At 67.1% G+C, this 13,741-nt stretch overlaps 2 protein-coding genes across 4 annotated transcripts; both read right to left on the bottom strand.

Moving 5' to 3' along the window:
• Window positions 1–281: 281 nt before the first annotated feature.
• RAB3A (RAB3A, member RAS oncogene family) lies at window positions 282–4,984 on the bottom strand. The gene is made up of 5 exons (XM_077788844.2): window positions 4,829–4,984; window positions 3,162–3,389; window positions 2,133–2,251; window positions 1,930–2,054; window positions 282–1,610 (listed from the first exon to the last, which is right to left on the bottom strand). The coding sequence occupies exons 1-5, from the start codon at window positions 4,940–4,942 to the stop codon at window positions 1,420–1,422; spliced, it is 777 nt and encodes a 258-aa protein (XP_077644970.1). The 5' UTR covers window positions 4,943–4,984; the 3' UTR covers window positions 282–1,419.
• Window positions 4,985–6,557: 1,573 nt separating this feature from the next.
• PDE4C (phosphodiesterase 4C) lies at window positions 6,558–13,201 on the bottom strand. Of its 3 annotated transcripts, none has more exons than XM_085562176.1 (15): window positions 12,938–13,201; window positions 11,146–11,334; window positions 11,026–11,062; window positions 10,858–10,922; window positions 10,685–10,734; window positions 10,048–10,160; window positions 9,846–9,939; window positions 9,242–9,420; window positions 9,057–9,155; window positions 8,818–8,982; window positions 8,635–8,734; window positions 8,398–8,552; window positions 8,193–8,315; window positions 7,845–8,018; window positions 6,558–7,770 (listed from the first exon to the last, which is right to left on the bottom strand). In XM_085562176.1, the coding sequence occupies exons 1-15, from the start codon at window positions 13,072–13,074 to the stop codon at window positions 7,249–7,251; spliced, it is 2,202 nt and encodes a 733-aa protein (XP_085418302.1). In that variant the 5' UTR covers window positions 13,075–13,201; the 3' UTR covers window positions 6,558–7,248. The 3 variants fall into 3 exon arrangements, with proteins under 3 accessions (XP_085418302.1, XP_021400801.2, XP_085418303.1); XM_021545126.3 differs by having other exon boundaries at window positions 7,845–8,027; window positions 12,938–13,199; XM_085562177.1 differs by lacking the exon at window positions 12,938–13,201 and adding an exon at window positions 12,151–12,850 and having other exon boundaries at window positions 7,845–8,027.
• Window positions 13,202–13,741: the final 540 nt, after the last annotated feature.

Genomic DNA, 13,741 nt, shown 5'->3' with positions numbered 1-13,741 from the left:
AATCAATTTTTAATTTTAAATCTTATTTAAATAATAACAGCTTCGTTGTCGTTTGGTTGTGGGGGTGGGGGTGGGTTTTTTATGGTGTTTTTTTTTTTTTTAATGTGATATTCACAAGCAAGGTTACCACACTGAGAAACCAAAAAAAAAAAAATCAGAATATATATATATATATATGTATATAAATGCACCACCACGGCCACAGCACAGCAGGTCACGCGCACAGCGTCACTTCCTACGCCTATTTACAAGGAATTTCTGTATGTACAAGGAGGAAGACGGCGGGAGCATAAATTAGCATCTATTTATACAAATAAACAAGAGTCAGGAAATATCCATCCAGCTGGAGGGGCAGGGAAGCCGGGCACAGAGAGCCCCCTGCTCCAGGAGCTCTCGGGGAAAAGGCTGGGGGGATTTGGGGGGGTCCTGTCACAGCACCCACACACTGGGAAGGGGGTCCCAGGGTAGGGGGATCCCCAGGACAGGGGGTTCCAGAGCAGGAAAAAGGGGTGGGGGGTCCCAGGATAAGGGTTCCAGAGCAGGAAAAGGGTGGGGGGTCCCAGGACAGAGCAGGAAAAGGGGTGGGGGTCCCAGGACAGGGGTTTCAGAGCAGGAAAGAAGTGGGGGGGGGGTCTCAGGACAGGGGTCCCAGGGTAGGGGGATCCCCAGGACAGGGGGTTCCAGAGATGGGGGGGACCAGAGCAGGGGGTCCCAGGACAGGAAAAAGGGGTGGGGGGTCCCAGGACAGGGGTCCCAGACCAGGAAAAGGGGTGGGGGGGTCCTAGGACAGGAATAACAGGACAGGGGGTCCCAGGGCTGGAAAAAGGGTAGGGGGGTCCCCAGGACAGTGGGTTCCAGAGCAGGGGGGGGACCAGGGCAGGGGAAACCCCAGCCCAGGAAAAAGGGGTGGGGGTCCCAAGACAGGGGATTCCAGAGCAGAAAAAGGGGTGGGGGGGGTCTCCAGGGCAGGGGTCTCAGGACAGGGGCCCAGGGCAGGGGGATCCCCAGGACAGGGGGTTCCAGAGCAGGAAAAGGGGTGGGGGTCCCCGGACAGGGGTCCCAGGACAGGGGTCCCAGGACAGGGGGGTCTCCAGGACAGGGGGTGCCAGGACAGGGTGGGGGTCTCCAGGGGAGATGGGGCTGGGGGTGATGGTTTCTCGACAGTGATTCAAAGCAGAATGAGGTGGGGCAGGGGGGGAGTTTTCTACCAGCCCAGGCTTAAAAATAAATTAAGGGGTGGGGGGGGGCATAGCCTAATGAATTGGGGTGGGGGGCTCCTAGAGGGGCCGCAGCCCTTTCGGAGGTATCAGCAGCAAAAGCCCCCGCGGGACCCCCAAGAGGAGGAGCTCGGGGCGGGGCCGGGGTGGGGTTTGGGGTGCACTGACCGGTTTTTTGGGGGGGTTTTTGGGGGGCTGGCCCCTAGCAGGCACAGTCCTGGTGGGGGGGGGCCTGCTGGTCCGTGAGCTGGGGGCCCTGCTTGGCGCCGGTGACGGCGGGGTCGGCCGTGTCCAGCGACTCCGACATCTTCTCGCAGATGATGTCCACCAGCCGCTCGAAGGTCTGCTTCACGTTGATGTTGTCCTTGGCGCTGGCCTCGAAAAACTCAAAGCCTGGATTTGGGGTGGGCGGGAGGGACAGAGGGACAAGGGACACGCATCAAAGCTCCGGCTCCGCGCGGCTGCTGCTCCTCCTCCTTCAATATTCAAAAGGTTTGCGACCCGCCAGCCACAAAATCCCGTTTTTCCCACCCAAAGAACCCCCCCAAATCCTCCCCCCAGCATCTGGCGGAGCGTCCAAGGCGTGCAGCGACCCCGTGGTTTCTCACCGCCGATGTCGGAGCGCAGCGGTTACACGAAGGGAATTAAGCCCTTAATTAAATTAATTGCAAGCCTGGCAGCCACGGTGGGAGGTTCCCCCTCCCCAGCTCACCCAGGTGCTCGGCGAGCTGGCGGCCCTTCTCCGAGGAGACCACGCGTTCATCCTCCATGTCACACTTGTTCCCCACCAGCAGGACCTGGGCGTTGTCCCAGGAGTAGGTCTTGATCTGGGTGGACCTTGGGGGAGGGAGGGCGAGGTGGGTCAGGGGCGTGGGGAGGGGGCGGCCGGGGGTGCCCAGAGCCCCCCGTGCTCACCAGTCCTGCACGGCGTTGAAGGACTCCTCGTTGGTGATGTCGTACATGAGGATGAAGCCCATGGCGCCGCGGTAGTAGGCGGTGGTGATGGTGCGGTACCGCTCCTGCCCGGCCGTGTCCTGCCCGGGCACAGGGGACAGCAGAGCGTCACCCCCGCGCTGTGGGGACACCCCCTGGGCCAGCGGCTCCATGGGGGCAGATCCAAACCCACCCTGGAATCGCCCTGGTGGGGCAGCTCCACAGTGACCATCATCACCCAGGCGAGCATCAGCCCAGGGTGACCGTCAGCCCAGGGTGACCATCAGCCCAGGGTGACCATCAGCCCAGGGTGACCGTCAGCCCAGGGTGACCATCAGCCCAGAGTGATCATCAGCCCAGGGTGACCATCAGCCCAGGGTGACCATCAGCCCAGGGTGACCATCAGCCCAGAGTGATCATCAGCCCAGGGTGACCGTCAGCCCAGGGTGACCGTCAGCCCAGAGTGACCATCAGCCCAGAGTGACCATCAGCCCAGGGTGACTATCAGCCCAGGGTGACCATCAGCCCAGGGTGACCGTGACCATCACCCCGGAGTGACCGTCACCCCAGAGTGACCATCAGCACAGTGACCATCATCACCCAGGCAAGCATCACCCCGGAGTGACCATCAGCCCAGGGTGACTGTCAGCCCAGAGTGACCATCAGCCCAGAATGACCGTGACCGTCACCCCAGAGTGACCATCAGCCCAGAATGACTGTGACCATCACCTCACAGTGACCATCACCCCACAGTGACCATCAGCCCAGAGTGACTGTGACCACCACCCCAGAGTGACCATCACCCCACAGTGACCGTGACCATCACCCCAAAGTGACTGTCACTATAATCCCAGAGTGACCGTCAGCCCACAGTGACCGTCAGTCCCCACACCACCACCCTCACTGACCACCACCCCACACTGACCACACCCCACACTGACCACCACCCCCACCATCCACCACCCCACCCCACCCCAGGGCTCCAGGGGCACGCCCAGGCTCTCCCCTCACCCAGATCTGCAGCTTGATGCGTTTGTCGTTCCGGTAGATGGTCTTGACCTTGAAGTCGATGCCGACGGTGCTGACGAAGGCGGGCGTGAAGGAGTCGTCGGCGTACCGGAACAGGAAGGAGGTTTTCCCCACGCTGCTGTTGCCGATGATCAGGATCTTGAACATGTAATCGAAGTTCTGGTCCGAGGATTCCTTCTGCCCGTAGCGGGAGTCGGTAGCGGACGCCATCTGCAAGGTGGAGGAGAGGCCGTGACGGCGCCGGCGGCGGTGCCAGGCATCGCTTCGGGGAGATTTTGGTTCGGGATGGGCGACGGCGTGGCCAGCGACGGGTCACTCGGCCCCGAGGGGCTGGCAGAGGTCACCTCCCGTCACCGTCACCCCCTGAGCAGGAACCGCGGCGTGTCCACAGCAGATGTGGGGCACGCGGCCCGCGGGGTTTGCCACGGCCCCAGAGATCTGCTGTGGATTCCAGGATCTGCCACGGCTGCCGGGATCTGCCACGGCTGCCGGGATCTGCCGCGGCTGCCGGGAATTTGCCACGGCTGCTGGGATCTGCCACGGCCACCAGGATCTGCTGCAGTTCCTGGGATCTGCCGCGGCTCCTGGGATCTGCCGTGATGTTGCCGTGGCGTTGCGGGTGCGGCCGGGGCGCCGCAGCCTCTCCCGCATCTTCCCGGTGACAAAATGGCACCGGCGGCGGAGCCCCCGCACGGCGTGGCCAGCGCGGTTGCGAGCCGGGGGTGGCACCGGGCACCGGGGGTGGCACCGGGCACCGGGGGTGGCACCAGGAGCCGGGGGTGGCACCGGGCACCGTGGGGAGGGCGATGCCAGGCAAGGGGGCACAGAGCCCGGCTTGCCCAGGGTGGAGCACAGGGATGCTGGGCAGAGGGGATGCGGGGTGCGCGTGGTGCTGATGAGGGCTTTGGGGTGCTGATGGGGGTTTTGGGGTGCTGATGTTTTGGGAGGGGGTGCAGTGATGCAAGGGAGGGGTTCAGGATGGTGATGGGGGGTGCACAGGGTGCTGATTGAGGGGTGGGGGGGCAGAGTACTGCAAGGAGGGGGGCTAGGGTGCTGATAAGGGGGGTCAAGGTGTTGATAAGGGGGGGTCAGGGTGCTGATGGGGGGGTCCTGGTGCTCATAGCGGGGCTAGGGTGCTCACAGGGGGGGTCAGGGTGCTGATAAGGGAGGGTCGAGGTGCTGATAAGGGGGGTCAGGATGCTCATAGCGGGGGTCAGGGTGCTCATAGCGGGGGTCAGGGTGCTGATAAGGGGGGTCGAGGTGCTAATAAGGGGGGTCAGGGTGCTGATGGGGGGGTCAGGGTGCTCACAGCGGGGCTCAGGGTGCTGACACGACGTTCACACGGGGCTGATGGGGAGGGGGGGGTCACCCCCTGCTCCTCCCCGCAGGCCCGATCCCGCTGCACCCACTCGGTCCCCGCCGCACCGAGACCCCCCCCCAGGCCCTGCGCAGCCCCCCCCCGCGCCGCATCCACCATCATCATCATCATCATCATCATCATCACCCCCCCCTCCTCCACTGCAGCCGCCCCTCCCCGCCCGTACCGGGGGGTCACGGAGGGGGCTCGGGGGGGTCTCGGGGGGGGGGGGTCCCGGTTTGAGGGGTGGTGGGGTGGGGTCCCGGTTGGGGGTGGGGGGGGGGGGTCTCACCTCTGCCGCGCTCGCGCCGCCGCCTCCTCCCCGCAGCGACTGCAGCAGATGCGGAGCGCGGGTGACGTCGGCAGAGGGGCGGGGCCCTCTTATGTAAATCAGCTCGCACGTCATGGGCGCGCCCCTGAGGGAGGCGCTGATTGGCTCGGCGGCGCGCTTTGATGGACGGCGGGCGGACGCGGGGGAGGAGACCCCCCCCTCCCGGCGCGGTGGTGGGCGCCGCCCCCCCCCTCCGGCAGCGCGCAGTGGTGCGGTCCGGCCGCGCTGCGCGGGCCGCGGGATGAACCACCCCTGCGCCGGCGGGGGTGCGGGGCGAACCATTCCCGCCCAAAAGGGGGGGGGCGAGTTTTGACAGCCTCCCTGTCGCGACATGGCGCCTATCGCGACGCCTTCCCCGAGGCCGGCGGTGGCGGGCAGGCCGATCCGTGCCGTGGCGGGGCGGCTGGCACTGAGGCGGGGCCGGTGCGCAGGTGGGCGGCCATGTCCTCCGCCGCCCTGAGGCTCCGGCGGGATTAGGGCCGGCAGCATATGGCGGCCCCGGGGCACGGCACCGCCCGGCCCGGCCCGGAGCCTCCCGGTCCTGCCCGGAGCCTCCGGGCACCGCACGGCTCCGCCCGGCCCGGCCCGGCCCCGTGCCTTCCCTCCCGCTGCCGCTCCTGCCTCCTGCCCCGGCTCATCCCACACCCCCGGCCCCGGGGGCACCGAGCTGGACACGGGGATGGAGCCAGAATCAGGGATGGAGCCAGAATTGGGGATGGAGCCAGCTGTAGGATGCAGCCAGAATCAGGGATGGATCCAGAATTAGGGATGGATCCAGACTCAGGGATGGATCCAGAATTGGGGAGGGTCCAGCTTTAGGACAGATCCAGAATTAGGGATGGATCCAGTATTAGTGGTGGATCCAGCTGTAGGATGGAGCCAGAATTAGGGATAGAACCAGCTGTAGGATGGAGCCAGAATTAGGGATGGGTCCAGCTATAGGACAGATCCAGAATTAGGGATGGATCCAGCTGTGGGATGGAGCCAGCTGTGGGATGGAGCCAGAATTAGGGATGGATCCAGGCTCAGGGATGGATCCAGTCTCAGGGATGGATCCAGGCTCAGGGATGGATCCAGAATTAGGGATGGTTCCAGAATTAGGGATGGAGCCAGGCTGCTGTGGCCATTTTCCATCACCTTCCCCAGCCAACAGCCCCTCAGCCAGAAATGGGGGAAAAAAGGGCTTTTTCCAGCTGCCCCGCTCCAGCCTGGCAGAGTCCGGGCTGGCTCTGGATTCGGGGAATTGGAGAGCCTCTGGAGAGACAAGGGGACCCCAGCACCCAGCAGGGCTGGCCCGGAGCCACGGCCACGCCGTGCAGGGCCCTGCAGGAGGTTTGGGCTGGGGAAGAACCGGCAGCTCCCGAGGCCCCGCTGCTGCCAGGGCGGGCAGGGGGCGAGGGCCCCAGGTGCCAGGGCAGCGCCGTGGGTGGGGACGTGTTTGTGGAGATAAATCAGCGTGGGGAGCAACGCGGAAGAGCCGGGAACGGGCTCCGCACCGCGCCAAGCCGGCGATTAAATATTTACCTTAGCAGGTCGTGTTTGCCGGTGATGGATCGGCGTTTCCAGGGAGGAGCTGGATTTTGTTCCAGCACCGAGCCTGGCCCTGCCCGGTGCCACCAACCACCGCTGCGCTCCCTGGGGACATCGGCTGCGGCTCCCGTGACACAAAGAGGCGCTTACGAGGCTCGTGTTTAGGGTGGAACAAACCGGGTTTAATCTCTGGGAGGTGAAGAAGAATCCCAAAGGACCCTGCCCCAGGCAGGACAGCGGAGATGGAGGTGAGGGGGTTGGTGACAGCGCCCGCCAAGGTCCCAAATGTGAAATGCAAATGGCATTTGGAGCGATCGCAGAGCAGAAATGCAAGTTTCCTCCCCGAAAAAATTGCATCTTTCCGCCCCCCAAAAAATGCGTGCGTGCCTCGGGGAGGCCCGTAGTAAAAAGTGAGCTACAAAAGGCTTTAAAAAGTGAACCCATCCCCAAATAAATAAAGCTCTGAGCCGTGCCCGTGCCGTGCGCCGGTGCCTGGTGCTGGGGGTGTCGCCAGCACCCTCTGCCCACCTCGTCCCACCACGGGGCTGCCCTCCTGCAAGGGGACACCCGGAAAGGCGCTGGAATGCTCCTTGCTGCAGCCCCTGGGCCGTGATGTCCCCAGGGCTGGGGTGTCCCCACGCCCCGGCTGAAGGGGACAGGGCCCTTGCCCGGGGAGACCAGCAGCGTCCTCCTACCTGCCAGGACCTGTGCAGGTCCTGAATGGGGAAGCGTCCCAGGTAAACCGAGCTCCTGCAGTGCCAGTGCTGCCCAGTGCCAGCTCCCCGCTGTCCCCAGGGCCGTGCCCAGTCCCACGTCCCCCCGGCAGCCAGGGGACCCCCGGGCCGGTGGCGCTACGTGCCCAGGGACAGGAATGTGACGTTGCCCTCTGTGTCCAGGCACAGCCCCTGGCTGCCCGCGGGCCCTGGCACCGAGCACCCGCTGCCACCGTCCTTGGGCAGCGTCCCCTGCAGCGCCTGCCGGTTGTCCACGTCCCTGGGGCGGGGGACAGGCGAGTCCCGGTCGCCGGGGCCGGGGGACAGGCGCTTGGCGTGGGCAGGCTCCGAGTCATCCGTGCCCGGTGTCTTGGAGCCGCTGTTGTCCTCATCCAAGGGGCTCTCGGCGCCCTCCAGCTCCGTGTCCGACTCACCCTCCTCCTCCTCCTCCTCCTCCAGCGTCAGCTCGACCTGGAACTTGTCGGTGCTGGCAGGGGACGGCGCGGGCGGCTCGGGTGGAGGTGAGGGGCTGCGCGGGATCATGCTCTGGTACCACTGCCGGTTGTCCTCCAGCGTGTCCAGCAGCTCCTGGGCGTCGGGGTGCACCAGGTCGGCCCACGTCTCCCACAGCGGGTGGGCGATGAAGTCGATGAATCCCACCTGGGGGGACGCAGAGCTGAGCCCCCCGCCCGGCCCTGCGTCCCCCTGCCCCGTCCCCCAGGCTGCCGCCCCACCTGGGACTTCTCCACGGAGGCGGTGTGCTTGTCACACATGGGGCTGATCTCCATGCCCTTCTCCCGCTCCCGGTCTCCTTGGTGGAAGAACTCCACCATGATGCGGTCAGTCCACTGCCGGTACAGCTCCAGGGGCTTGGTGGGGTTGCTGAGGTCGGCGCAGTGCACCATGTTCTGCAGGACCTGCGGACGCCGTGTCCTCTGTCCCCCAGGGCCACCCACACCATGCCACGAGCTCGCTTGGCCCCGCCGGTTGGGTTTGGGGTGGCGGTGGCACCAAATCCCAGCAGGCCAGAGCGAGGATGGACACCTGCGGCGCTGGGAAGGATTCCCCAGGCGCGTCCCCACCTGGATCCGGTCAGAGTAGTTGTCCAGCAGCAGCACCCCCAGGCTGGTCACCTTCTTGGTCTCCACCATGGTCTTCAGATCCGCCAGCAGGTTCATGTGCTTGGACATGTCCGTGGCCAACACCTGGGCAGGGAGAGGTGGGAACGGGTCTCAGCCTGACCCCCCAGCGCAGACCCCACCCTGGGGTGCTCTGGCCCCCCCATACCATGTCGATGACCATTTTCCGGAGCGTCTGCCTCTGCTTCCTGCTCAGGTTCTGGAAGATGTCGCAGTTCTCCTCCTGGAGGAGCTTAAAGCCCACGGCCAGGTGGTGGTTCTCCAGCACCGAGGCGTCGTTGTACATCAGGGCCAGTTCCGAGTCTGTGAGACGGCACTGGTCACCCCGGGGTGACTCCTGGGGTCCCCCAATATCCCCCAGGTCCATCCCTGCGCCCCGTCTCACTGGTGTTGATGAGGAACTGGTTGGAGACCCCGGGGTGGTCGACATCATGGATGGCGCTGGCAAAGATGGCAGCCATGATCTCCAGGTCCGTGAAGACAGCCTAGGAACGGCGGGAAGAGGCGTTGGGGACACGTTACGGCCCCGCCAGGCACGCCCGGGTGGCCTGGGGTGAGCAGGAATCACCTCCAGCGCGGGCGTGGAGAGCAGGACGTGCGTGGACTGCGCCACGTCGGCGGCGTGCAGGCTGTTGTGGTAGGCCACGTCGGCGTGGTAGTGGTCCTCCAGCGTCAGCATGTAGGTGATGAAGGTGTTGACGGGGATGCGGAAGGTCTTCATCAGGTCACGCTCCTGCGGGCAGGCAGGAGGTGGCTCGTCCCCGTCCGGCCACACCAGGGCCGGGGACACCGCGGTGGGACGCTCACCTGGAAGATGCTGTACATGATGACGGTCAGCGGGCGGTTCCCCGAGTACTCGGCGACTTTGAACACGTCCAGACCCCACTTGTTGGTGTCCTCCAGCTCCTGGGGAGCAGAGGGACAGAGATCCATGGGGGGCTGGTGCTGGGGACCCCGCGGTCGGGGTGGGGGTCACCCCTGCCAGGACCCACCTTGGCCAGCAGCGCCTCGTGGTCCGTGCGCACCCCGAAGCGGGGGATGCCGGCGGCGGCCAGGCTGGAGCCGTGCTTGAGCTTCCTGACGCCGCTGATCTGCGACATGGGGCGCTTCCTCCGCTCCTTCTCCTTGTCCTTCGCCAGGGCCGAGGGGATCTCCACCTCGTGCTGCTTGTCTGGGGTGACACGGGGTGGCCGTGAGCAGGGCAGGAGCCCGAACGTCACCGCCGGCGTCTCCCCGGGTCACGCCGTGACAATTTGGGGGGCTGCGGCACTTTACCCCATCCACAGCCCACACATCTGCCAGGGGACCCCTGGACGCTCCTTCAGGGGTGCCCCAACAGCCCCAGTGCACCAGTATACACCAGTATACACCAGTATGAGCCAGCACTCCCAGCTGGGACACGTGCTGTGGCATCTGTGGGACAAATCCCACTGGGACACCTGGGACAAGCCCCCTGGTCCCCCCCACTCCAACCCTCCACAAGAAGCAAGCGGGACCCTCCGCTGGCATCACCCCCACGGGCAGCCCAGCTCTCTGGGGACACAAAGGCCACGCCGGTGCCAGCGGGGAGGTGACCCCGGGGCGGGGGGTGCTCACCCAGGAAGGTGCTGGAGATGTACTCGGACACCTGGTTCCCGGAGCGGCTGGTCTCCGAGAGGTGCGTCAGCTCCCGGTTCAGCATCCGCTTGAACTGCGGGTGGTTGGCAGGGTCAGCGGCGTGGGGGGCTGCCAGGACCCCCACCCCGGGGGGCTCTGGGGTCCCCGCGCCCGCCAGGCTGACCGTGGCAAGGTCCCTTACCTTGTTGGAGGCCATCTCGCTGACCGAGTGCCTGGTCTGCAGCGTCTCCAGCTGCTCCAAGCACCAATCCAGCTCCTCCAGGGTCTCCCTCGAGAGCTTCTGGTGGGCATCTTCTGCTGGGGGCACCCGCCAGCTTGGCAAGGGACCTGCCAGCAGCGCGGCCACCGGGCACGGGGGACCCGGTGCCGCAGCGAAGCCGGGGGGCTCGCAGCATCCCCCGAGCGGGGCACGGGGGACACGGGGGGACGCGGGGGTCGGGGTCAGGCATCCCGGGGCGGTGGGCTCGGCCCGGGCACGCTGTCCCCGTGGCGTGGCGGCCCCGGCACGCGGCGTGCCACGCTGTCCCGTGGGGTGGCAGCCAGCCCCGGGGGCAGCCGCGCTCCCGCGGGGCCCCGCTCACCGCCGGGCTTTTATTAATGGAAGGTTTGACGTCAACGGGAGCTTTTCCACCGCCGCGAAGGGCGGCCGGGCGGGAGGAGCTGCCGAAAACCAGACACGGATCCCCAAAGGGCAAAGCCGCGGCTCTGCCTTGGCTGGCGGCGGGGCGGAGGATGCTGCGCCCCCAGGGCACGGCAGGACACAGCCCGGGGACGCGGGGACAGCTCGTCCCAAAATCTGCCCCCCCGCCCGCACTCACCGGAGAGGCCGGCCTTGCTCGCCGAGGGCAGGCTGCTGCTCGATCCCCGCCTGGGAAACACGGGGGGCTCAGTGCCCGCGACCCCCACAGCGGTGCCCCCCACCAGCCCCGGTCACCGTGGGCCGGGGTCCCCACTCGGGTGACATCCTCGCCCTCCCGCCCAGCCCGCTCACTTGATGCCAGCGCGCTCCTGGAGGTGGCTGAGGTTGCTGCGGACGGTGCGGAGGCTGGCCAGGACCTGGGGGGTGACAGGGGGCTGGGGTCGGGCGGAGCCCCCCGGGCCACCCGCCCCGCTGCTGGCCGCAGGCCGTGTCCCCTCCTGCGTCCCCCGTGGCACCTACCTGGGCAAAGGGGGTGACGATCATGTCTTCTCCATGCCTGCGGGAGCACAGGGAGCGTGAGGCTCGGGGAGGGGAGGGTTGTCCCGGGGGATGCGGGGTGCGGGCTGGGGGGACACTCACAGGTCGCTGGCGATGGAGGAGTTGCGGGACATGGCTTTTGGGGACAGGTCGTAGTCGCTGTCGGAGCGGTACAGGAAGGACTCGCGGCGCTGGCCGTGCGAGAAGGTGCCCTGCAGGACCAGCCCCGCGCCCGGGCTGGCCTGGGGGTCCAGGCTGCCCCGGCCGGGGGGGCCATTCTCCAGGTCAAAGCTGTGAGGGGAGAGGGGACAAGGCTGGCGCGGGGTGAGTGGCACAGGGACCTCAGCCCAGGGGATGCCGCCGGGTTTGTCGGGGTCTGTGTGCCACCATCTCGCTCTGTCCAGCACACCCTGGCTCGGTGACCCTGTGGTGACACCGGTGCCCGGTCTGGCTCGAATGGGCAGAGCTCGGTGCAGACCCTCTCAGCTCCTGCTGGCACAGCGGGCTCTGGGACACTGAGTAGCAGAGCCAGGCTGTCCCGTGTCACCCGGGTGGGACAGGACCCACTGCCCTGAAGCTGCCAGCTCCAGGGACCTCAGGAGGGGCTGGCTCCTGCCTGTCCCTCCCCCTACCTGTCACCAGCACCACGGTCCCAAGTCCTCCAAATCCTCCATCAGCCCCGTCTCGAGGTGCCGTGTCCCATGGAGGGGACAACATCCAGCCACGGCACAGAGCCAGGGGACATCGAAGGACAGAACCCGACGCAGAAGCCAAGCCCTGGCCTTTGGGGACACGCTGGCGGCGGCCCAGGGGCACCCCAGCCGGAGTCACCTGGCAGCCGTGTGCACCCAGGGGGGACGGGGGGCAGGGATGGTGACCCTGCAGTGTCCCCAAGCTGCCCGCGGCCGCCTCGCCCACCCTGCTGCACTGCTGGTCGTGGGAAAGGCCGCACGCAACGGGGACACGGCGAGGGCCACCCGGCAGCGCCCGTCCCCTCCTCCCGCAGCCGCCACCGCCGTGGGGACGGCGACGAGCCACCCCAGAGCAGCGGGGAAGCGCAGATGCCACTGGTGCCACCGCGTCCCCAGCGGGATCCCAGCAGCTTACCCGATGCAGGAGTGCCTCCGGGACGGGCACCGGCTGCCCGGCAGCATCGTCCCGCTCCGGCGGCGCCGGTGGCTGTGGCTGTCCCCGGCAGCGGCAGTGGCGGTGCCAGCCGGCACCGCGTCATGCCACCCCGCAGCCCCTTGTTTTCCAGCCTCGGCTTCCCATCCCCGATGGTACCGGCCGCACAAAGCCGCTTTGTCCCTCCGACGGCCCCGCGGGGTGATGCCCGCGCCTGTTCCCGGCCCCGTGCCACCACCCCTGACCTCGCTGCCACCGCAGGGGACAGCCCCGGGGGACACGAGCCCCTGCCACGGGGTGGGTGCCCAATTAGCCCCCCTCGTTTCGGCGCTAATGACCTCCGAGCGCTGTCCGTGCCGGGGGGGGGACCGGGGCCGCTATAAATAGATGCTGTCGCTGCAGAGGAGGGATGCGCTGAGCCCCACAGCAAGTGGGGCCGGCACCCCAAAACCAACCCCACGGAGCTCCGAGGCGGGGTGGGGAGGGCACGGAGGAGCCGCGGTGCGAGGCTCGGTGCCTTGATTCGGAGGGCAGAGTCCCCCTCCGTCCCCACCGGGGTCCCTGCCTGGCCACCGCTGCCACACCGTGAGCGCGTCCGTGCTCAGCCCCGCTCGTCCGGCGGCTCCCCCTGAGCGCGTGGGGACACCGCTGTCCCCTCCTCGTCGTCCCCCCGAGGACGTGCCACAAGTCCGGGGAGAGCCGCTGTCCCCCGGCCGGCAGCACGGGCGGTGCCACCGGCCCGCGGGGACCCGCAGCGTCCCCCCCTTACCAGAGGGGATGCGCCACGGTGAAGCGCCGCTGCAGGCGGATGCTCTGGCTCATCAGGAGCTTCCTGAAGAGGACGGGAGAATTGCGGGGGGACGTGGCCGGAGAAGCCCCCGGCGAGCAGTGCGCGGTGGGCAGCATGGCCCGGCTCAGGGAGCCCCGGGCCGGTGGCGAGGCTCCGCCGCCCCCGGTGCGGAGCAGGAAGCGTGCGGCCGTCCCGGCCCCGGCGGCCCCGGGAAACTTTCCATCCCCCTCCCGCCCTGCGCCTGGGAAATTAAACAACTGTCTGGCTCCGGCAGCCGCGCAGGGAGCCGGTCCCCCCCCGGTGTGCTGGCGGGCCGGGCACGTGGCCCCTCGCTGGCCCGGTGCCACCGGGCACCCTGCTGTCCCCGCGGCGGCAGCTGCTCCCGAAAGGGCAGGGGTGCTCCGCCCGGAGGCACGGAAAAATGGCCCACGAAAATCCCCCGGGGGGCTAGGCGTACGGAGCGGACGTGCCACAGTGCCACGGAGGGACGCGGCTGAGCACGGAGCATCCCGGACACGCGGTGTGGATGTGCCACGGTGCCACTGAGGGACAGAATTGAGTCTGGAGCACCCTGGACACGCGGTGTGGATGTGCCAAGGTGCCACCGAGGGACAGAATTGAGTCTGGAGCATGCTGGACAGGCGGTGTGGATGTGCCATGGTGCCACCAAGGGACACAGCTGAGCACGGAGCTGTGCCACGGTGCCACTGAGGTTCAGAATTGAGTCTGGAGCACCCTGGACAGGCGGTGTGGATGTGCCACGGTGCCACTGAGGGACAGAAT

The sequence above is a fragment of the Lonchura striata genome, chromosome 28 (assembly GCF_050655825.1).
Source record: "Lonchura striata isolate lonStrDom1 chromosome 28, ASM5065582v1, whole genome shotgun sequence".
NCBI classification, from domain to species: domain Eukaryota; kingdom Metazoa; phylum Chordata; class Aves; order Passeriformes; family Estrildidae; genus Lonchura; species Lonchura striata.
This window is presented reverse-complemented; position numbering and strand designations above follow the sequence as displayed.